This window comes from Castor canadensis, chromosome 17, assembly GCF_047511655.1.
Source record: "Castor canadensis chromosome 17, mCasCan1.hap1v2, whole genome shotgun sequence".
Taxonomy (NCBI): Eukaryota; Metazoa; Chordata; class Mammalia; order Rodentia; family Castoridae; genus Castor; species Castor canadensis.
Genome location: NC_133402.1, coordinates 39,875,649 through 39,898,499, shown reverse-complemented (window position 1 = coordinate 39,898,499; position 22,851 = coordinate 39,875,649). Strand labels below are relative to the sequence as shown.

The following is a 22,851-nucleotide window of genomic DNA, read 5'->3' as shown; positions in this document are numbered from 1 at the left end:
GGAGACTAAGGGAGGAAGAAAAGAAGGAAAAAACAGTAGTGAATAATAATGACATACATCACATCTGTGTAGGAACAAGACATAACGCAACATACTGAAAACTGTTGAACAATACAGTGTAGGAGGAAAAGGGGGAGGAAGAGAAATGGAAGGGGGCTAGACTGACTTAAGCACAATATATTTACAGGTAAAGTTCCAAGGCAAAATTCCCACTGAACAATGAACAGACACCTAAATAATGACGGACAGGAATATAAAACAGGTCATGTTAAGGGGAGGGCACTGGTGGGAGAGGAGGGGTAAATGAAGAAATAAAGAGGGTGAATATGGTTGATATACTTTCTATACAAGTATAATTATAGAACAGTGAAACTTGTTGAAGTCACTATAAGAAGGGGAAAGGGATGTGAGAGAAAATAATGGAGGGAATGAACCAATTCGGGGTATAATGCATGTATATATGGAAATGTCACAATGAAACTCCTTTATAACTACCATAAGGTAACAATTTTTTTAAATGAAACACAGGAAAGTAAACCAGGTCCTGTCCAAGGGTGAGTACCAGTGGGAGAGGGAGGGATAAGGAAAAGATGTAAGAGGACCAATATGGTGGAAGTATCTTGAATTCATGTATGAAAACAGAACAATGAAACCTAAACAATACATACATAAATAATGAAGCAAAGACGTCCAAAGAGAAATTAGAAAACATTTTTTCCATCAATGAAAATAAAAATATAGCAAATCAGGATGCAGCTAAAGCATGCTCAGAGTTTTCTACTTTCTAGTTAAGAAACTAGAAAAAAAAAAGAGCAACTGAAACTCAAAGAGAGCAGGATAGAAATAACAAAGGTTAGAGAGAAATAAAAAGAAATAGAAAAACAATTCAGAATGTCAACAAAATAAAAAGTTGTTTCTTTGAAAACGTCAACAACATTGACAAACCTTTAGCTGACCAAGAAAAAAAGAGAGAAGACTCAAATTACAGAAATCAGGAATGAAGAAGGGCCCAGCCTCTCAGCTTAGGGCAACACACAGAAGACTAGGGGGCAGCAGAATTCGTCCTACTGAAGAACATGGGTGTTGGACTGGAGAGCAGCCAGGGCAGAGCCTGCAGTTACCCTGGACCTCTCAACTGTCATGGAGGAAAAACAACCCAGGCAATCCTGTCCTACTTATGAATGGACTGATTTGTGCAACTGGCCAGCGTGGGCTTCCTCTGCTGTTTGTCTTGGCTGCTGTTCCTTAACCCTCTTCCTCTGAGGGACTGAGGTGTACTATGAGGGCCACTCGTCAATGCTTCTTTCCCTAGGAGAGGGGGCTTACCACACCTTCACTCACTTATTTAAAGGAAACTTATACCACCAGCTCCTTAGGCAAATTAACTAGATCCTCCATTCAAAAATAGGAATGGACAGAAAGCCAAGGATTGCTAGATGTAGAAGAAAACCAAACAGTGAAGAAGAAGGACTCCACACCAAAACCTGAGAAAACAGAAATTAGTTTCCTTGGGAGAATGTGAGAGTCTATTGCATGTGCAAGACACAAAAGGAAAACCCAAGAATGAAACCTTGACATTTAAAAACATGGTTGCCAGAAGTAGGACATAATCACCAAAGACAGAATTAATGAGCTGCAGGGCCAACGGCTCTTCCCTGAATGAGGAGCAAAATCACTGAGAGATGGGAAAGTAGGAGAACAGCTAAATTCACAAAGTGGATCTGACAGGCTGTGGTGAATAGTAGTAGCTATTGTTTTTGTTTGTTCATTCTTTGTTGATTTGTTTGTTTTTTGGAGACGGGGGAGGGGGATCTCAATATGTACCCCATGCTGTCCTGAAACTTGAAATCCTCGAGTCAGCCTCCTGAGTGCTGAGATTACAGGTGTGTACCACCATGACTGGCTGTGGCTATTTTATTGACTAGTAAGCTTTCCCACTTCCTTCTTCCACAGATGGATTCACCCATCCCCTACCCCCAGCCAGGGGAAGGGGTGGGCATGTGAGTCAAAGAGGATGGATCAGGGCCCATTTCTGGAGAAAACCAGTTTACTTTTCATAGAGAAAAGTTTCCACTGGGAGTGTGGAAACCTACCTAGAGCCCCTCCCCGGGCAAAGTGGCTAAGGTCCCTCCCCATAGGGGAGAGAAAGGCCAAGAAAGAGAAGTGGAGTTGAAGGTTAGGGCTGGGATGGGGGATGAGAATGAGAGAATGCAGAAGAGCAGACAAAGGGAAAAGTTTCACTTTGGATTCAACCAGGCAGGAATGCCCAATTATATGAGCCAATGCTTTTTTTTGGTTTTTTTTTTGCCCAAATTGGTTAGGCCTTCTTTTCCATCACCATTTTGGTTAATATAAGGGCCTTTCAGAAGAAAGAACAGATACAGGAAAAGAAAGAAAGACTTTATAGGAGTCATTTTCTCAGAGCTTTTAGATTTAAGGCCTACCAAGTGTCCTGCAGGGCCAGTGAGGAAAGACTCATGCCTAGGCCCTAGTCATCACAGAAAGTGCCTTCAAACAAGACACTGGTGGTGTTAACCACTCCATCATATATTGTGTGGGCTAAACCTACTCTTACACACTGCAGGTAAAAATGACATAATCTTTTTGGAGGATAATTCTAGAATATCTATAAATACTTTAAGAGGCACATGTTTTTATAATAAAATAAGTATAAAACATATATACAACTTAAATTTATGTCCAGCATAAGGAATTTTTTTTAAAATGTGTGCATCACCCCCACCTAAATTCAGAAACAAAATATTATCACCAACCATCTTAAGAAAATCTTTTGCTTCAAAGTAATTTGGAAGGGGCAGATGGGAGATATGAATTAGTTATTTGCTGTGAGCTGACAGTTATTGAAGGTAGGTAACGAGTTCATGAGGGCTTATTATGCTATTATATATGTGAGGAATTTTCCACTGGAAAGATGAAAGAGGGAGAGAGGAGAAAGGAAAGAGGAAGGAACAACAACAACAAAAAGAAATGTTACTACCTTTGAAACCTCCATTGTGTTTCTCCCAGAATACAAAGGTATTTGCACATTTAGATATGTCACAATGTTTTGTGTGTCGATTCTCCTGTTGACAAACATTGGTGCTTCTAATTTTTTATGTTTTGCTTTGCTAGATAACAACACAATGTTTTTGAATGTGGTTGAACTTATATTCTTTTTGCAGAATCAATAATAGTTTTAAATTCAGCAGTGTTCTGAAAAATAAATCACTGAACATACTATAAATATACTGTGAATATACATAAAGTTCTGTCATAATCTTCCCACACTGCCTGCCCCTATACCTGCAGTCCCCATTTTCCACCTCCAGCTCCAGTACAGTCTGCAGACGCTGGCACTGCAAAGCCTCCAGAGTGATTGTCACTTTGCACTCCCCCAGAGGCTGAAGCTGGCCACTTGAAGGTTCAATGTAGAAGGGCGATGCCTACAATCAATACAGAAGGGTGAGGAATGAGGACTCATGAAATTCCGGAGGCACAGGGAGCAGGCCATACCCAACCAGGGTCTCCCCCCAAACTGCCCTGGCTCTTACAGAGCCATTGGGGACCTGAAAGGAGGCAAGCAGGTGGGCAGCCACAGTTGGGTGAGGCTGTCAGGGTTACGAAGACAAAAACTAAGTGTCCAAGTGAGGGAATACATAAGATAGAGGTCCCCATGTTCCAGCCCAGATCTGAGAGGTAGAAGGCAGAGGAGCACGTAAGAGAGGGGAATGGAGAAAGACAAAGTAGGCAGCTGCCAGCTGCCTATTAGGAGTAGGGAGTAGGAGAATAGCCTGAGAACCATGGGGGGAGGTACAGTGTCCCTCTGGGAAGGCCTGGAGCAGGCCCTGACAGCTTCAACTGAGGTCACCTGATTGAGGAAGGGGAGAATCTGTCAATAGACCGAGATTTCTCCTTTGAACACCCTCTCATCCCCTGCAGGATTGGACTTATTCACCCAGCAAACCTAACCCTCCCCAAACCAGGACAGACAGAGGGGGAAGGGAAAAAACAGGAAGGAACTCTGCTTCTGGGAAGGGCTCTCTACCCATTCCACCAGTCCCTGCTGAGAGAAGGGGCACTTCTCTGACTTAGTAGCCCAGGGCTCTGGGTGGGCCACAATGGCTGGGGGTGGGAGGTGTCACTGGACATTGAAAAGTCATGCTGAAGGGATTTTATCCCTCCTCTTTGATCTTTTCCTTCCCTGAGACTAGGACAATGTGTGCCAAGATGGCACCTATCTGGAAGTGCCATGTGGCCTGGCTTGCCCTTCCTCCCTTCATCCCAACCCAAGGCACCCTTCTTTCAGGGTTGAGTGCTCTCTCCTTCTGAGGCTCTACCTCCTTGCATTGGTAAGAGAGGTGGAGTGGCCCTTACTGGAGGGTGCTCAGGCCTCACTCTCATAGAAAAAGAAGGCCTTGTGTGCTCATCGGAGCTCAGGCATTGGAGTTTGAGTTAGTAAGGAAAGAGTTCAGGATGCAAATGAATCCTCTTTTCTTTTTTGCAGTCTGTGGGTCTGGGCCACACATCTGGGCCCAGGTGCCAGCACAATCCTCAGGAGGATGAGATTCCTGGATGAGCTGGCAGAAGTGGGAATATGGCCATTAGTAATGGCAGCCTTGGGTGCTTCCCACAAAAGGCTGCTCTAGGGGGGAGAAACCCACCGCCTGCTTCTGCATTCAATGGAAGAAAAGAAAATGGAAATACTTGTTGAGTTGGGGATGGAGGTAGAATGCATGGTGGAGAGGAGCTGCCTGAGAGGTGGGGGAAACTGAGGGCACTGCCAGTCAGCTTTTCTCTCCCAGCTTTAGAACTGTGATCTGAATGCACAGCAAGCATCACAGCTCAGACATAAGCCAAGGTTAAGTGGCTCATGGGGAGGCAGTACCATAGGAACTAGCAGCACCAAACTAACCTCTGCACATCTTTCTTCCAGGCAGACAGGACTCTCTCTCAAGTGCCACACTGCAGGGAGCTGGCTGATGTTCTGGATCAGGATGGCATTTGTGATGCTCTGCCCCAGGCGGAGCAGACCAAATTGAAGGGCTGAGACGTTGATGACCAGGGCAGGCCCCTGAAACCCCAGAAGAGTCTGTCACTTGGCTGCCCGGGGTGAGATTTTTGTCCTACCCTGCCACCTCTCTGGACCTGCCCAACTGCCCAGCCCTGATTCACAGCACCTTAAAGTCTGCCTCGATGTGCAACACCACTGGAGAGGGTGAATCTCTGATTTCACACAGCAGGTCCTGGCTGGCTGGGCCAGGGACACCCCCAGTAAAGTTCAGCACAAAATCCCCAACCTCGTTGGGCTCTGAGAGAGAGAAAAAAGTGAGGTGGGGACTGGAAACAGGGATGTTTTCCTTTCACAGTAGCTTAGAGGCCTGGTCTTCCTCCACTTCTTACCTGCTACATGGCCCAGGCCTCTGCTGGAGATGACTACAGGACACAAAGGTTCTTACATGTGCTGCTACAATGCCTCCTCCTCCCAGCCATGAGCAAGTCATACCCTTCTATAGTCCCTGAAGTACCTATGACCCCAGTGCAGGGTTCCACTTCAATGATGTGGCAGTCACTGATCTTCCCCCACATGTATCTGATGGGTGACTTGCTGTTGTTCCACATCTGAAAGACACACCCAATCCAGGTTGCCAGGTGCTGCCCTTCCATGTCAAATCTAAACCTGCCGAAGGACTGTGGGTTCACAAAGGGCATACTTGATACCCTTCCAGCTAACTCCTGGCCATCTGAAGCCATGGCCTTCGCAATCCAATAGCACCCCTACTCCATGCTGCAGGGATGTGGGTGCCATATCCTGACAAAGACCTGTGAACACAGGCATCTGTAGGAGCCACAGTAGATTCAGGAATAGCTTTGGACTCCATGCAGTAATCCCTCCATCTCTGTCCTCCCTACCTGCCAAGTGCAGCACTACCAACTCCAGCCTGCCTAGGCAGGGGAGAGATGATGCCTTACCTTAAAATCTTTCTTCACGTTGATGCCAATGTAGTTCTCCCCAGGGATAATGAGGGCATATGGCTCCAAGAGAACCTTGAAGGGTTCTGCTGAGCCTTTCACCTCGATTTCCAGGACAATCACATCATCCACAGAGTATGAGTAGTCCCCCAGGTTCTCTATCTCTGAGCTGAACACAAACACAAACCCACTTCAAGCTAGAAGCTGACATAGCCCCAGAGCATATCCCTTATGTTCCCACCTCTGTCCCACATTTTTGGTCTTCAGAAAACAAAGTGCTCCCCTACCCACAGCTATCAACTCCCTTGCAATTAGAAGCCAGTCTCTGGAACATGATGCATACCTGCACTGCTTCCAGGGACCACAGTGCAGCCTCTGGCATGGGATCTCTCACTGCAGACCTCGTCCTGGCCAGTGCATCATGGGCAAAACCTTCCCTCAGCACTCCACATCCCCCAAGGGCCACCAGCTTAGTTGCTCAAGGGTAGCAATGAGCCTGAGACACAGGCCCAAGGTTCCTGGGATGGCCAACAGCTCTTGTAGCAATTCCAGAGTGCTCTGTTCCCTGTGTGCTGAGCCCGTTCCAGGCAGTGTTGCCAGGGAAAAGCAAAAATGCTCCCAGCCCCCAAAGTCTGCTGTGGTCAGGTTGCTCATGCACCTCTGCCTAGGAGCAGCCCCAGGAGCATCCCCAGGGAGGGCATGCTCAGCTGCCCACCCTCATCAAGGTCCAGGCCTTACTCACCTCAAGGGCTCAGGGACAGCTTCCAGCACCATCTGCAGCACACTGTGGAAACCCCTCATCTGCAAGACAAATAAAACCCCAAAACACACTTGCACTCTAGTCAGGTTTCCTGGAGAAGTCTGTAGCAAGGGCAGGAATTTCTCTTCCCCTTAGCCTGGCCACCAGAAAAGCCTCTGAAAGACTGAGGGCTGCTTCCCTGCTATCTCTGCCCACCCAAGGAAGAGCTGGGTCCTGCCAGAACAGTGCCTAACTCATCTGGGCCTGGAGGCAGGAAGGAAAACCTGTGGAGGCTGACAATGGCCTGGGCAGTGCCCTGGTGGGTCTGAAGCACCACACGCACCCCAGTAGGCAGTGAGAACCTGAGTTCTGGCTCCAGAGGCAACTCTGTTCATCTTGGTCCCAGACCTTCTAACAAGGGCCTTGGCCTGGCCCTGTGCTAAGCTGGCCCTCAGGAGCCTGTGTCTTACTCTCTCTAGGGGCTGCTATGGCATTAGTGGGGATGATAATGTTCTTTGATGTAGCAGAACTGTTGAAGTCACCAGGGCAGAGGAAAATAAACCCAGGTTATGCTGTTGATGGGTGTGTTTGGGGTCAGGACTGGAAATGAAATAAGCTACTTTGTCCTGCACATCAGGCATGGGCTCTCAGGACACTCCTAGCTAAGTGCCAGCCTCAGCAGGATGCCTAGGTACCCCATCAGGTCTAGCTATGGTTTAAAAATCATAAAAGAAAATGTATGGAGGGGCAAGACATTATAACACAATGAAGTGTGACTAATGACATAACACCATTCTAACCTCATAAGGAGAAAAGCTCAGGATGAACTCGTGGTCCGTATGGGGGCTGAGAACCCCATTTTCAGGCACGATGGAGAAGGCAGTCTCCTTGTCGGGGTAACACTTGATGCTTTCCATGCTGTAGGTTTCTCCAGGCATTAGGGGCTGCAGGTTGGGTTTCATGATCTGCCAGTGGAAGGCCAGCTCCACATGCCTGTGGGGGCAACTGACAGTGGGCAGCAGATCCAAAGCCATGTCCTAATTATACCAGGTCTTCCCACCCCTGGCCTGGCTTGCTATGCTCCAGAAGAAAGTAGGAAAAAAACAGGAACAGGAAGTAACCAGGTCAGGTTTCAAGCCCTTCCCATGGAGGAACCTAGGGAAGTCTGGACAGTCGGTGGGTCATGGAGTCCTAACTGGATACCATGTAAGAGCCCACTCCTTCCACATACAGAAGCTGGATGTTGGAGCCACAGTGAATCATGGGAAATGGTCATCCAGAAAATCATGCTGCAATCATTAAACTGGAAGAGTGTAGGCATCCCCAAATATCAGGAAAATCCTCTAAAGTGTTTTCTATACCCTGCCATATCCCTGGCCTCTGCCTCCAGCCATGGCCTGCCAGAATGGCTGTGTCCAGAAACATATGTGCCCACCGGCTGCCAACAGGGATAGTGACAACTCCATGGCAACAGGAGGGGCAAGACTCCAGGCACATTGTTGGTGGGCAGTTGTCAGGAGCAGGGCCCTGGCTGGGAGACCCCCTAAAGTTGGATTGGTGTAATGTGGTGCTCAGAGGCTAGTCAGGAAATAAACAGAAGTGAAAGATGAACACACAGACCCAATTTGTCTGCCCCTGAGACTGGCTTCCCCAGCACAACACAGCATGACTTCTCTCAAAAACTATTTTTGAGTTGGTCCAAGGTGGTTTAGAGTAGCATTGTGCAATCAGTCTTCCTGTAGTGATGGAGATCTTAACTAGCTACACTGTTCAATATGGTAGCCTCCCACTACATGTGACAATTGAGCACTTAAAATGTGGCTAGTGCTACTGAGGAAGTGTTTGCAATTTTATTTAATTTTAATTGATTTAAAATATAAATAGCCACATTTACCCGGTGGCTACCATGATGGAGAGTGTAAATCTGGATCCTTACGTCCAGACTGGATCCATCCAGATTGGGCTCAGATACCCCCTGGCCCTTGGAAGGAAACTCCTGCCTCACTGGGAACTCAGGGTAGGTAGGGAAGGAGAGGGGTACATGTTGGAGGCAAGCACAGGGCCACTCACGTAGCATTTCTGATAATCAACTGTTTCCTAGCTGTGGTCTGAAGGTTTTCAGGCTCAAATCGGATGAAGTGCTGGGCTGTTAAGTCTGTGAGCTCTCCGGGGTCTGGTTCACTTTTTTCACCAGAAATATAGATCAGATCCAAAGCAACCAGTTGCCCAGTTCCTGATAAAGTAAGAGTAGTGAGGTTAGTGAAGTTTCACTATGCTGAAATCAGGACTCTGGCCAAAGGCTGCCGTGGAACTCATGCCATCGTCCACATGCAGCTGGCCTTGACCATGATTCCCACAAGTGGACACCAGAGGGGAAAGAGGGCCATGGACCCACATATCCATATCCTCACTTCTTCACAGACCAAAAGGAGGTGATTTTGAGAACCACATACATACCTAGCAGGCAACTAATGCCTGCCAAGTGACAGTGGATAGAAAAATGGAAGGAAGGGAAGAAGAAAAGAAAGCAGGGAGGGAGGGTAGGCATCTTGGGGCAATTTGGCAAGAGGCCCTTTCTAACACTACAGAAACCTAGAGGTGCCTCTCATGATTCATGTGTGAGTGACTGGCAACTCCCCAAAGGAGATCAAAGTGAGTTTCAAAGAGAAACAGTATAAGATTTCACTCCAGGTTTCAATCTGTCCTTCACTAAAGGACTCCTCTGTCCTAGAAGCCACACTGGTTTGGGTCTTCAAGATCTGACCAGGGTGGGGGAGGGCCTGAAAGCTAGCCACAGGTGCCTGGAGACTACAGCACCCCCTAACAACAGCTCCCATGCCCGCCTGGCTCTGGGGCTCCTGAGAGCTACCTGTGATCACCAGTTCCTTGATCTGGCAGTTGTCACACACGATGATGAAGGTTTGCTCAGCCTTTCCTAGGCTCGTTGGGAGGAACAGTATCTGGAGGAGAGAAATGGGGGTATCCTGTCATGCCCCCATTTGGGGCTTCCAACCCCATCTTCCTCTTCTCAGATATGCACCCCACCATCTGCCCTTATTACCCCTAAAGCCTGCAGGTTTCAGCATAGGGTTTACCCTAGATCAATGCCAGGAGGATGTTGAGAAGATATAAAGAGAAATTTCAAAAGAAACCAAATGGCTCTAAACAAATGACAGCCCATAACCTCCTTCTTAACAAAAGAAACGTAACTGAAAGCCACTCAGAAAGATTTCACTCATCATATTGGCAGAGCAGAAAGTTAGCTGTCATAAATGCAGTGGTTTTTATTTCCCAAATTCATCCAACTCCCAACCCCTGGTAACCACCATCCTTTTTTTTTTTTTTAATTTTATTATTCATATGTGCATACCACCATCCTTTTTTAGGATTTAACATGTAAGTGCGATCATGCAGTATTCATTTTTCTGTGCCTGGCTTATTTTACATAACATAATGTTCTCCAGGTTCATCCATGTTGTCACAAATAACAGGAATTGCTTCTTTTTAAGGGCCAAATAGTATTCCATTCTGCATATATACCACATTTTCTTTATCCATTCTTCTGTTGATGAACACTTACATTGAGTCTGCATCTTGGCTGTTGGGAATAGTACTGCAATGACAATGGGAGTGAGGATGTCTCTTTGACATACTGATTTAATTTCCTTTGTGTATATACCCAGTAGTGAGGATGCTGGGTCATATGGTAGTTCTAGTTTTAATCTTTTGAGAAACTTCCACACTGTTCTATAATGGCTGTACTTACATTCTCACAAACAGTGTGCAAAGGATCTCTTTTCTCCACAACCTTGTCAATGCTTGTTATCTTTCATCTTTTTGATAACAGCTATTCTAATAAGTATGAGATGATATCTCATTGTGGTTTTAATTTGCATTTCTCTGATGTTGAGCAATTTTTCATATGCCCATTGGCCATTTGTATGTCTTCTTTTGAGAAATGTTTATTCATGTCTTTTACTTATTTAAAAAAAACATTACTTTCTTCTGATTGAATTGTTTGAATTCCTTATATATTTTGGATATTAACTCCTTATGACATGTATTGTTTACAAATATTTTCTCTACTCCATAGCTTGTCTCTTCACTCTGATGAGTCTTTCCTTTGCTGCGCAGAAGCTTCTTAGTAATTCCATCTGTCCGGTCTTGCTCTTATAGCCAGTGCTTCTGAGTTCATGGGGCTTTCCCCCATGTTTTCTTCCGGCAGTTTTATACTTTCAAGTTTTACATGTAAATCGTTTATCTGGTGTTTTCTATGTGGTGCGAGAGACAAGAAACTAACTTATTTATTTCCATTTTTTCTTTCCCTCTATTTTCCTCCCTCCCATTCACCTTTCTTTCCTTCCTTCCTTCCTTTCTCTCTCTCTTTCTCTCTATTACTGACCTACATTCCCAGCCAAGGGACATAATTTCATTCTGATAAAAGCAATCATATAATGTCTGGGGTTTCTTCAAAATAATCTAGAAAGGCAGGGTGGGGATTGGTTGAGGGAGAGGGAGAAAGTAGATGCAATAAAGTTGGCCATGAGTTGATCGTTGTTGAAGCTGGGTAATGAATACATGACTAATCATTAAACTATTCCCTTTGCAGTTGTATATATTTTAAATGTTCATGATAATAGCTTTTTTAAGTTTGATAATACACTGTATTGCTAAGGATTAAAAAAATAGGCACTTGTGTGAGTATGTGTGTGTCATTAAGGTTTGAACTCATAGCTTCAAACTTACAAAGCAGGTGTTCTATGGCTTGAGCCACGCCTGCAGTATATTTTGCTCTGTTAATTTTGGAGATGGGGGGGGTCTCGCAAACTATTTGCCTGGGTTGGCCTCAAACTGCCATCCTCCCAATTTCATCCTCCCAATTAACTAGGATTATGGGCCACCGGTGCCTAGTTAAGCAGGCACTATTACATACTGTTGTTGTAAGTATAAACTAGTACAATGTAACATGGTAGGGATGTGGGAAATATGTATCACAATTATGAGAGCATGGACCTCTGATCAGCAGCTGACTTTAAGTATGCCTCCCTATGAGTAAACTCACATTTGGACAGAGAGTGGTGTGTGTCTAAATTATTATCAGAAAAATATCCTCACATCCATCATAGGGGATGCTGAGCTAAATTATGGTTCACTCACACTGTGGAACACTACTCAGTGTTCAATGAAACACATGGTGCAGAACAGAATGTAGAGCAGGCCACTCTGTGTGAAGGAAAAGTGGAAAGAAAAATAATGTGTAATTGCTTATTTAGGCCTAGAATATCTCAGAAATGGCCCTCAGAAAACTGGCCAGATGTGCCAGGGGGAGGGAGCACTGAGGAACTGGGGTGAAAAGGAGCATTTCATATTTGCATCTTTTGAATCTCTAATCAGGTGAATGTTATTTTGAAATATGAGTATTTTTTTAAAACCCCAAATAACCAATAAACAATGCATAATGAATGCAAAGGGGAAAATGTCCCCAACTCTCTCACTGCTCCTGGAGTCCCACTGCTGCCCTCTTTGGAGATCACAGGAGGATGAGGGTCACGTCCAAAGAAGATTAGCCCCAGTCCCTTAAAGTCATCACAAGATGCCTCGTCCACCACTGCTGCCTCCTTCTGCCACTATGGTGCTGCTTGGGTTCAGTGCGGACCGGACCGGATACCTCTTTTGTAAAGTGGCAGCTGAGGAGACTTCGGCGTTTACCATGGCTGATAAAAAGCCCAAGGAAGGAGTCAAGACTGAGAACAACGATCATATTAATCTGAAGGTGGTGGGGCAGGATGGTTCTGTGGTGCTGTTTAAGATTAAGAGGCATATACCACTTAGTAAACTAATGAAAGTGTATTGTGAACTTTGTCAATGAGGCAAATCAGATTCCAGTTTGACGGGCAGCCAATCAATGAAACAGACACACCTGCACAGTCGGAACCGGCGGATGAAGGTACAATTGATGTGTTCAGCAGCAGACAAGAGAAGTCTACTAAAAAGGAAACCTGCCACTTTACTCCAGAACCTTGTTGTTCTAACAGACCAAGAATACATTCTCAATTAGAAAACTGGACTTTGATTCCATCACATCCTGACTACTACAGTGTAGCTTTCTCTACTCTTTCATTTTCCCCTTTCTCCATTCCTTTATTGTACATAAAATAGCTGGTGTATATGCTTTTCATTTTTTCTTTTTCTTTTTCCTTTCTTTCTTTCTTTTTTTTTTTTTTTACAAAGTGGCCAATGGTATGTTTTGATAAACATCAAATCGAGATGGAATGGGAGAAAATACTGGTTCTGTGAAAATATCCTCTGTACATTAGTGGTATGCTCATTCAGCTTTTCTCTATATATTCTAGTAAGTTATTTTGCTTTCACTGTTTTTTTTTTCATTTTTCTTTTATTATTCATATGTGCATACAAGGTTTGGTTCATTTCTCCCCCCTGCCCCCACCCCCTCCCTTACCACCCACTCCGCCCCCTCCCTCTCCCCCCCAATACCCAGCAGAAACTATTTTGCCCTTATTTCTTTTGCTTTCACTGTTTTAATAAAAAACCCAACAACATAAAATCCTTGCGTACTTTGATTGAAGAATTTTAATTTTTTCATTTATCACTGTAAAACCAAGGACAATTTTATAACATTTTGTATGTAGCTGTTACATGTAGGGCAAACTGTCTTTAAGTACAGGTAAGTTACTATTTAAAAAAAAAAATCATAGATTGTTTTCCCTTCAAGTCAAGTGTCTGGTTATTCAAATAAACTTCTTATTTAAAATGAAAAAAAAGGAAAAATGCACCACAGGCTATGTCAAGGCCTGGGCTACATCAGGCCTAGAGAACAGAGGTGGGGCTGCATGTGGCTCTTGCAAGACCACATTTCCCCATTGGCAGCAAACAAGGACTGACAAAGCCCTATTATACCCCTGAATTGGCCCTGCCCCAACCCTGAGAACTTGGTTCTCATTGGGACTAGACCAGCAGGACAAGACTAGAGAGCCATGCTCCAGAGTTCCAGACCAAGACCGCATCTGACACTTGAAACTGCAAAGCAGCTGAGGAAAGGAAGCCACGATTTACCCCGTGACAAAACAGTACATGACAGCAGTCCTCACAAAGCACCCCCTGGGCAGTTTTAAAATCCTACACCTGGGTCACACTTCAGACCAGTGAACTCAGAACCCCAGGGCTGGAGCCCAGGCATCGTGATGTTTGTGAATTTCTCAGGTGATTGAAATAAGCAGCTGAGTTTAAGAACCAATGGCTCTAGGATCTCCCAACCTACCAGAAATCAGATAGTTTTTAATCTTAAATGTCAGAGCCTATTTATCATGTTTGCCACAATTTCCACACCCAGCCACATGACAATAGAGAGTCAGAGTCAGGGTCCATGGGACAGGGAGGCCACAGTGTGGAGCCACAGAGGAGGGAGTGTCACCATTTCTCACAGGCACTTCTGGAGATCAGCAAGCAGGTGTGATGAGCCAAAGAAAACGCTAAAAGAGGCCATTTAGGAAAGGAAACATACTTAAGTAGCAGATTGAACCTGAGAGCTTCCATAAGGGTCTAGAATAAGGCTTAATGAAGATGGGACTCGCTGGCTATATAAACAGGAAAGTGAGAACAAGGTCACTCTCTTCACCAGGGGACCAGATGGTGTGGTTAGGTTAGGGGATGGGTTCAAGAAGACGAAAAAACCAAGGGAAAATCTTAGAGGTGACTTAGATGTTGATGTAGGTGACTCCCAATCTAAGTGTGAGCAAGCAACATTCACGGATTGTGATGGAAATGCTAGGTAACTTCACATTTGCTTTTTGAGAGAGGTCTTAAGACAGCCAAATGTCATTGCCCTACAGAAGGCTGGGACATGGATGGAGTGAACATTTGGGTCAGGAAAACAGAGGCAAATTCAGTCTAGTAACAGTCAAGAGCAAGCAAATGATTATGATTACCTACCTCTAGTAATACGGCATACCCCGGGGCCAGCTCAAACACAGAAGGCATGACTCCAAAGGGAGGTTGTTCAACAAAACTAGTGGTTGCAACAGCCTTAAAGAAAAACAGATTACAGAAAGCTGTGGAAGAAATCACAAAATACAGTGCTCAAATCACAAACTTCTCTCCATTCCAAACATCCAATTTGCTATTTGAAGGATCTTAAGGATCATCCAGCGCCATGTCAGTAAACAAACTGTGGTAGGTCATTAGAATTTTCTCAACCTTCACCAGGCACCACATGAGGTTCTGAAGGTTAGGAACAAGTAAGTCATAGAGCATCTGTAAAGAGCTTACTGCTAAGCTGTGGGCATGGCTCAAGTGGCAGAGTGCCTAACTAACAAGATCGAGGCCCTGAGTAGTTCAAACCCCAGTACAGCTCAAAAAAAAAAAAAGAAAGAAAGAAAAAGAAAGCCAGCTAGCTGCTAGCAGGAGATGTAAGGGTACTACCACTTGGAACATAAGCAGACGAGACAGGCCCTCCCAAAGCACATGGTCCTTTCCCTGCACTGTACATCAGTGATGCCTCATTCTTGACCCACCCTTGGCTATCGGCTCCTGAGTCATGAGGGAAGCTGTCATCTTACTAGCAGTGTTGCAGCCCCACTGTCTACACACAAGAAGATACTGCATGCCAGAGACACAAACCCCCACGCCAGCAGGTAACAGAAATATATGAAATGTGTTTCTTGGAACTTGTGACCCTCTGGATCTATCTATCTATGATGCTGATGGGCTAAATGAGTGAATGTGGTCACCTTTAAGGCAGGCCTTGAAGAATGAGAGGGGATGCACCTTGCTCAGGTTCATGCATTGCATAACCAGAACTCCAACTCTGATCTCCACACTCCATACACATACTCATGCGAGCCATGGCAGTTGGATAGAGAAGTTACAACATTCTGCTTTTGTGTGTTTCCAATCAGTGGTGCAATCTAGCAACTCCATCCAGGGGATTATTTCCTTTGATGGATTTGTTCTTTCTCTAAGTAGCGATCTATGGTCACTCACCCTGAAACATGGTGGTGGCCAGCAACTTTTCGGCATAATGCAGAATTTGCCAATGCTGAAGCCCACATTTTTGCAGGTGAATCTGGTTATCTTTAGTCCTCCAATAAGGCAGTAACCACAGTCCAACACCGGTGACACTGTAGCCACAGGAAAAGGTGTACAAGAAGAGCAACATGTCACTCAGAATGGGCTGTCATTGTCCTCCTGGGGCCCAGTCAGAGCTCAAAGCAGCTGTGGAAGGACACGGGGTCCCACCCTAGCACCCCAAGCAGAGAGGATGAATGGGGACATGCTCTGACCCCTGCACTAGTTGGACAGTAGCGCCATGGTACTTTTATCTACTCCTGGTTAGAACAGTGGGAATCAGCACCGATTGTGGACTCAGGCCTTGGCCAAAGCCACCCTGCATGGTCCTGGGGGTTATGGCAGAGGTGAGGAGGGGACAGAGTTCCAACTGCCACCTGTGCCCAGCTAAAGAAGCTTGTATTTGAGGATGCTCAGGTAAACCAGTTTTTCTAAGGAGCCCACTACCCCCCAGTCCCCCGCATGGAGGATGCCTCAGGGGGCCAGGCACTCTTCTTTGCTTCAGTGGCCCAGGCCACTCAAGGGGCTAAAAAGCCAGCCACCCCTACACTGGGACTAGCTAGGCTGAAGCCTCCTCCCCTGATGTGAGTCACTGGAACACCCAAATGCAGACAGGAAAATCAGGGAACTATGCAGAAGTCTTCTGACAGGCTCCTCCTTAGGACCCAGAAACCTCCGCCTGAGAAAACCAAGCTCCATGCTCAGATCAAGGGGCCCCGAGAGGCAGGCAGTTTTCTTGGGGACTCTCCAGCCTTAAGTCCCCAGGATAGTGCAGTACACACTCACAGGTCAGCACAGGAGGTGGCCTTCGGGCCTGCAGGGGAATCACAAGTGTGTGGGCAGACTGGGTTTCGACCAAAATTAAATCATCAAAATCCCCAAGACAGTCGGGAATAAACTGAACAATGTACTGGCAGGTCATTCCAGGAGCCACCATTCCACCTTTTCCTGGGAACATCCCTGTGCATAACAAAAGTAGCCAATAAGAATCAGGAACCAGCTACTCACCAAGGCTCAGCTGCTTCAGAGGCCAACCACAGCTGGAGCTGATTCTATAAGTCAGTGCCTTCTGGACAAGGCCAGGCTGGTGGCAGAACCACCAGGGCATGCTAGAGAGCAGGCTTCAAGGGCAGGGACTTCAGGTAACAATGCCAGGACTCAAGAGGGAGTGTCACAGATAGCCCAACAGGAACAGTTAGGTGGAGCATGCCTAGCCCTAGAGTTTAGTTTATTTCATGGACAGCAGAGAGCCCTTTGAAATTTCTGGCTAGGAGTGACAAGACCAGAGTTCCTGACATACAGGCTGACACTAAAGCTGAAAGGTTTGCAGAGAGGCCCTGGTGGTGACAGGAGCAACAAGGGCCTGACCAGGGCAGTGACAGCATGAAGCTATCACCTGGAGGTGACAGAATCAGTGGAAGGGAGGTGACAGAAGAGAGGATCTGCAAGATGCTGGACTGGGACCTCACAGGGAGGAGGGAAGACAGGCTGCAGGCTGCAGGCTGAGTGTGAGGGCCCCCAGGGACTACTGAGGAAGAAGCCAGCCCAGTTCAGTTCAGGATGGGGCAGGAGACAAGGGCTGATGGTGTGTGTGAGGGGGTAGAGAGTATCAGTAACTGGCAGCCCGCCCAGCACACACTTCTGAGGTAATCTGGAAACCTATTACATTAAACTCACCCAACCCTACAGCAAAGTATGGAGTGGAAGGTGGGAGGACCCTCAAGTAACGGCTGGTCGCAGTGGTGTTCTGCAGCGCGATCACCATCTGTACAGAGGAAGGGGTTCTCTTTTAGATGCTGACATTTAAGGACACAGTGGTACAATGTCTGGGATTTATGTTAAATAATATGGGAAGGGGGAGCGGCATAAACTAAATAAGGTGGGTCACATAAAGCTGGAAGATGGGTACATACATGGAGATTCATGATGCTATTCTATCTACTTCTGTTTGGGGAGATTTCCATAGTGAAAAATAAAATACAAGGTAAAAATGAAGGTGGGAGTATATCTGACCTACATCTTGTCCTATTGTTTAAAAAAACACCTGCAGCCGTCCCACCCTCAGTCTCCAGGACCCAGCAGATACCAAAATTTGTAGATGCTCAAGGCTCTTATAAAATGTTATATATGGTGCAAATAATGTATACACATGTATATAAGTGCAAAAATGATACTTGTTGAAACTGTTCCAGGAATTAGGGGAAGGGGGTTGAAAGAGAGCAGTGGAGGGGGTGAGTTCAAGTATGATATATTTGATACACTGTAAGAACCTTCGTAAATGTACCCCTACCCAGCAGAACAATAATAATAAAAAGAATTATGTCTAAAAGAAAAAAAGTATCGCAATATTGGCATATAACCTACATACATCCTCCTGTATACTTTAATAATCTTCACATTACTTATAATATATGATACACAGTAAATGCTATGTAACTAGCCCTTACACTGTACTCTTTAGAAGAAGAAAAGCCTGTACACGCTCAGCATACACAGAACCACCATAGACTAACACAGCACATGGATGACGCTTGCGGTGAACACTGCTCAAAGTGAACTGGCGGGGTGTTGGCAGGGTATGCCCCTATGTCCCTTTAGTGCTCAACACACAGCAAATTCAAGCTTTGTCTTTTTGGAACTTTCTTGAATTCCTTTAAATATTTTCAATCCCCTGTTAATTGACTCCATAGTTGACCACACTGTTTATCCATCATCTACCCTGTGCCGCCTCAACTCCTCAACAACCAGGAAAAGTGGGGACTGAAGTGCAATGAGGCTTATAAGCAACAACGTGATATTTGAGCCCAGGATGTCTGGCTCCAAAGTTTTGCTTACCTCACCTCATTTATGTCTTTTTCCTACATATGCCTTTGGGCCACTTCTTCCCATAGGTCCAGTCAAGGGGTATTATGGGCACCAGGATTGTAACTGGGCCTCTCTCCATCCATTACTCAGCCCACCCAGCTCCTATTAAGCCCCACCTTCTTCTCCCTGCTCCAGAAAGGAAGACCCCTAAGGGCAAAGCCTGGAACTAACCCCACAATAGCACCCAGCAGAGCACTTAGAAAAGGAAGGTAGCTTAAGACATATACACATCTTTTGCTTCAATTTTGTGAAATATAATATTAGGAAAGATGTATAAATTTGAACATGACAAAAGTCATGTTTCCATTGCCCAGCTTAAGAATCAAAACATTAACAATACAGGTGAAGAGCTGAAGCCCTCTGCCAGCCCCCTCTCAGATAACATCTACAAAAATTTGAAGAACGTCTTCATACTTTTATCCACAGTTGTATATTCCTTAACCAACATTGAGGTCTTTTTTATTTTTTATTTTTCTGATGCTCAGGATTGAACCCAGGGCCTTGTGCATGCAAGGCAAGTGCTCTACCACTGAGCTATACCCTATCTCTTCAAGCCTTTTTTTGACTATCATAATTCATTGCACCGATCCATGTATGAACCAGGGCAAAATTTGTACATATGTAAAATGTTCACCCTTTGTTTTTTTTTCACCCATTGTTAATAAAAGGGAAATTAAAATAATAAAATGGGTTGATCTGTAGGAATTCTTTATACATGCTGGATAATATTTTTTTCTTTTTGAGACAAGGTCTTGCTATGCAGCCAAGGCAGACAAGATCTTGAGATCCTCCTGTATAAGCCTCCTAAGTGTTGGAATTACAGGCATGCACCATGCCATACCTGATTCTTTATACAGTAAATGTTATAAACATCTCCAAGCTTATGAACTTGTATTATCTTTTGATAGAAAAAATTTTGGGTTTTTGGTGCTGGATATTAAACCTACGGCCTCAGCATGTAATCTATCTCTCAGCTATAAACCCAGTTGCTAAATTTTAATATAAATTTACCAATTTTTTTGGTTTGTTCTTCAGTTTCAAGAAATCTTTTCATACCTATGTTTTTTTTCTTTGAGATCTTTACTGGAAACTATTTGGTTTGGCATATGGAGTAAGGTGGCAGGTTTTAAATGATTATTGATACAGCAAGGAGACTAAACTCGGTTTTGGATCTTCAGGTCTGCACCCATGCATGGACTAGCCCTAGCAAGAACCTGTGCTGTCCCCTCAGTCATACAGCTAGAGTCTGCCACTGCCATTTTAGATTGAGCTGTTCCTGGCAACAGCTACTCCAACAGTGGAAGCATACCTTGCTTCTAGCCACATAAGGCAAAGCTCCAACCCATGAAAGACAGGAGCCAGGAGTCTATAAACCTTCCTAGAATATGCACCATAAGAGAAAACTATCAATTACACTCAGTGGCAGTCAGCTCCATAATTCATTCTTATACTAGCTGTCCTTCCTTCCATCTCCTCTCCCTCCTCCCTCACTGGAATTGTAAATGATGGTAAATAATCTCACCATCTCAGGCTCCACTTTATGTATCAGAAGGGTCCAAAACCCTTAGGATGCAATTCTAGAGTTGGCTTACTCACCAGTAAGAACTCTAGCTAGCATGAAGTAGGGTCTGAGAACCCTGGTATGGTGGCATCACAATTATTAATGCTTCCACCAGTGTTCAGGTGGAATGAGGTATAGGTGGACAGTCAGGCAGTGAAATGTAGTATCTGGAGTGGCTGTAAGGCCTGAGGCAGTCTAATTATAAGGAGCATGGAGTAGGCTGGCTTTCCTTAACAGCCATGAAAGCCTTGGAAGGAAAAATGACAGGCTTGGGCAGCCAACTGCCAACTGCAGGCCACCTCCCCTCCCTGAAGACATTCCTTACATTCCTGAGTGTGTGTATGTGTATGTATGCTCTGTATGTGTTTCATTCCTGTTTGATTTGGTTTGCTTTTTACCCAATATTTCTTTATCTGCGTTTCAGTCTTACAAAAGACTGACTTGTGTGTTTTATTTGGTGTTAAGGCACTATTAGGCTCACTACCTAAAAATGAGGGTAAGTTTCCTTTTCTCCTAGTCCCTAGAACAATTTCTATAAAATAGGGATCAGTGTGAATGGTAGCCTGGTGTTTTTATTTTTGTTTTGGTGTGTGTGTGTGCGTGTGTGCATAAAGTTCTTTTTAAAGTTATTTTCATAACAGTTGGACAGCCTCATAGTTTAAAGAGGCAGAGAATTCTACAAGATTTTAAAAACAGAAATCCTTTCCTTCCCTGGCATTTCCTACTGTCCAAGGACAAACACTTTTTCTTCCTTTAGCTGATTACTCTGGTATTTACATCATATCTCCAAATAGCATGGCACGTTTTCCCCCTTTAGTTTTAGGCATTAATTGTGGATGGATGATATGGATATTCTCTTTCTTCTCCAATATCTAACTCAACATATGACATTCCCTTCTTGTCCCCCATATTCTCAAAATAGTCCTATCATATTACTGGTGAGGTCAGTAATTAATTTTTCTATTACAGGTACTATGTAAATGCTATTCACAGCTAAGCAAGACTCAAACTATGATCCATTTCTCTCCCTTGTATAATTTTTTTGTTTTTCCTGGAGTTAATAATCAAGTAATTATTTTGTTTGCTAGGTATTTATCAATAATTCTCCACTGTTCTATAAATCTCTTCCCAAGATGCCTCGATGTATAAGATAACTCTTATCAAAGTCATCTCCATAAATTAACCTCTCCTAAAACCTCTAAGCTCTTCTAATCTGGGAAGGTTGTCCACTATACCCACCACTGTCAAACAGGAATAACCCTGTAACAGTTTTAAGACACATTCACATGTTCTTTGGCACATCTCCATTAAGACACATTGACATGTCTCCCCACCTCTTCTCCTTTTTTAGCACTTCCTTACTTTCTGGTATAACAAGATACTTTAGATTCATCTTATATTTTCCTTGCCTCAACCCTGGAGTCAACTCCTGATGGAGTACAATAAGAACTATGGGGACTAGCAGAGAAATATTCTTGCCTCAAAACAAAAACCTGAATCTAATCAGATCTCAGATGGTTAACATCATTACAATAAGGCAATTAGCCAAATCTAGGATGGAAGAAATTATAGTATCTTCAACAAATAAATAACATTAAAAAAAAAAACAGGGTACAGAGGAGGACTTACACTCAATGAAGAGAAAATAAAGACTTATTTTTAGCCAAATGTAATGTTTACATTCTGATTCAAAGAAATCAACTAATTTTTTTTAACAAGTGGAGGAAGATCAAGATGAGATTAAGGATTCTGCTAATATCAATGAATGTAATAATGGTATCATGGTTGTTTTATAAAAGTCGTTATCTGTTAGAGATACATAAACATTAACTGAGGACTGACATGCAGTATAGTCTGTTAAGGCTTCCCTCATAGCACTTCAGCCATGCATGTGCACATGGACACACATAAAGAAGTTGTAATACATGAAATACATGAAATAATGTAATACATGAAATCTGATTTGCAAAATGTAGACTGCTGCTGATGCTAGGTGATAAGCACGGGAGCATTTATGTGCATTCAGTTTTTTCCCTAGTGTTGTGCATAGTTCAAAAGTTCCATAATAAAATTTTTTTAAATAAGGAAGGAAATGGGGTGGGATCAAGATTTCTACCTCATAAACTGGTCCAATTTCATAATCTGTGAAAAACACGACTGATGGCTTAGCTAAAAACACTGGAATATCCGAACAACTGTGGGAGGAAAAAAAGGGGAGAAAGGCTGTGAGTTTTGTCTAAATGAGGGATTATTATGCAGTGACTTTAATGCAAAAATAACACATCTAAGCTATCAAAGGTATTCACAACGTGTCACAATATGTTTTCTGGTTGTTTAAGCAGATTACAAAATAATTTTAGTGTTATCCAATCTTTGTGAAGACATATGTAGTTACATCTATAATTTTCAACACACATAGGGAAAACTCTGCAAGTTTAAAGACCAATATATTAACTGGGCTTTTAATATAGTTTTTCTTTTCAAATATTAGTATTTCCTCTTTTCTTTGTTAAAGGATGTCACTTTAATTAATAGTTCTAAGTCCATTAAACATTAATAGTTTTAAGTCCATTAAAATTATGAAGCAACTCATTCCCTTCATCAGGACAATTACTGAAATATAGCAAATGGC

The 22,851-nt window shown here is 44.0% G+C and overlaps 1 protein-coding gene across 4 annotated transcripts in view; it reads right to left on the bottom strand.

The window, feature by feature from the left end:
• Dlec1 (DLEC1 cilia and flagella associated protein) overlaps nucleotides 1-22,851 on the bottom strand; it is a 54,091-nt gene that overhangs the window by 18,717 nt on the left and 12,523 nt on the right. For 2 of the 4 annotated variants that reach the window (XM_074060018.1, XM_074060022.1), the window contains exons 6-19: nucleotides 22,336-22,414; nucleotides 17,471-17,558; nucleotides 16,580-16,753; nucleotides 15,710-15,846; nucleotides 14,660-14,752; nucleotides 9,579-9,669; nucleotides 8,780-8,942; nucleotides 7,510-7,702; nucleotides 6,713-6,771; nucleotides 5,971-6,139; nucleotides 5,526-5,619; nucleotides 5,178-5,308; nucleotides 4,913-5,071; nucleotides 3,304-3,443 (exon numbers count right to left, since the gene is read on the bottom strand). In XM_074060018.1, the coding sequence (XP_073916119.1) occupies nucleotides 3,304-3,443; nucleotides 4,913-5,071; nucleotides 5,178-5,308; nucleotides 5,526-5,619; nucleotides 5,971-6,139; nucleotides 6,713-6,771; nucleotides 7,510-7,702; nucleotides 8,780-8,942; nucleotides 9,579-9,669; nucleotides 14,660-14,752; nucleotides 15,710-15,846; nucleotides 16,580-16,753; nucleotides 17,471-17,558; nucleotides 22,336-22,414 (1,770 nt within the window). The remainder of the gene's footprint in view (nucleotides 1-3,303; nucleotides 3,444-4,912; nucleotides 5,072-5,177; nucleotides 5,309-5,525; nucleotides 5,620-5,970; nucleotides 6,140-6,712; nucleotides 6,772-7,509; nucleotides 7,703-8,779; nucleotides 8,943-9,578; nucleotides 9,670-14,659; nucleotides 14,753-15,709; nucleotides 15,847-16,579; nucleotides 16,754-17,470; nucleotides 17,559-22,335; nucleotides 22,415-22,851) is intronic. The other 2 variants (XM_074060019.1, XM_074060020.1) reach the window with 2 other exon arrangements.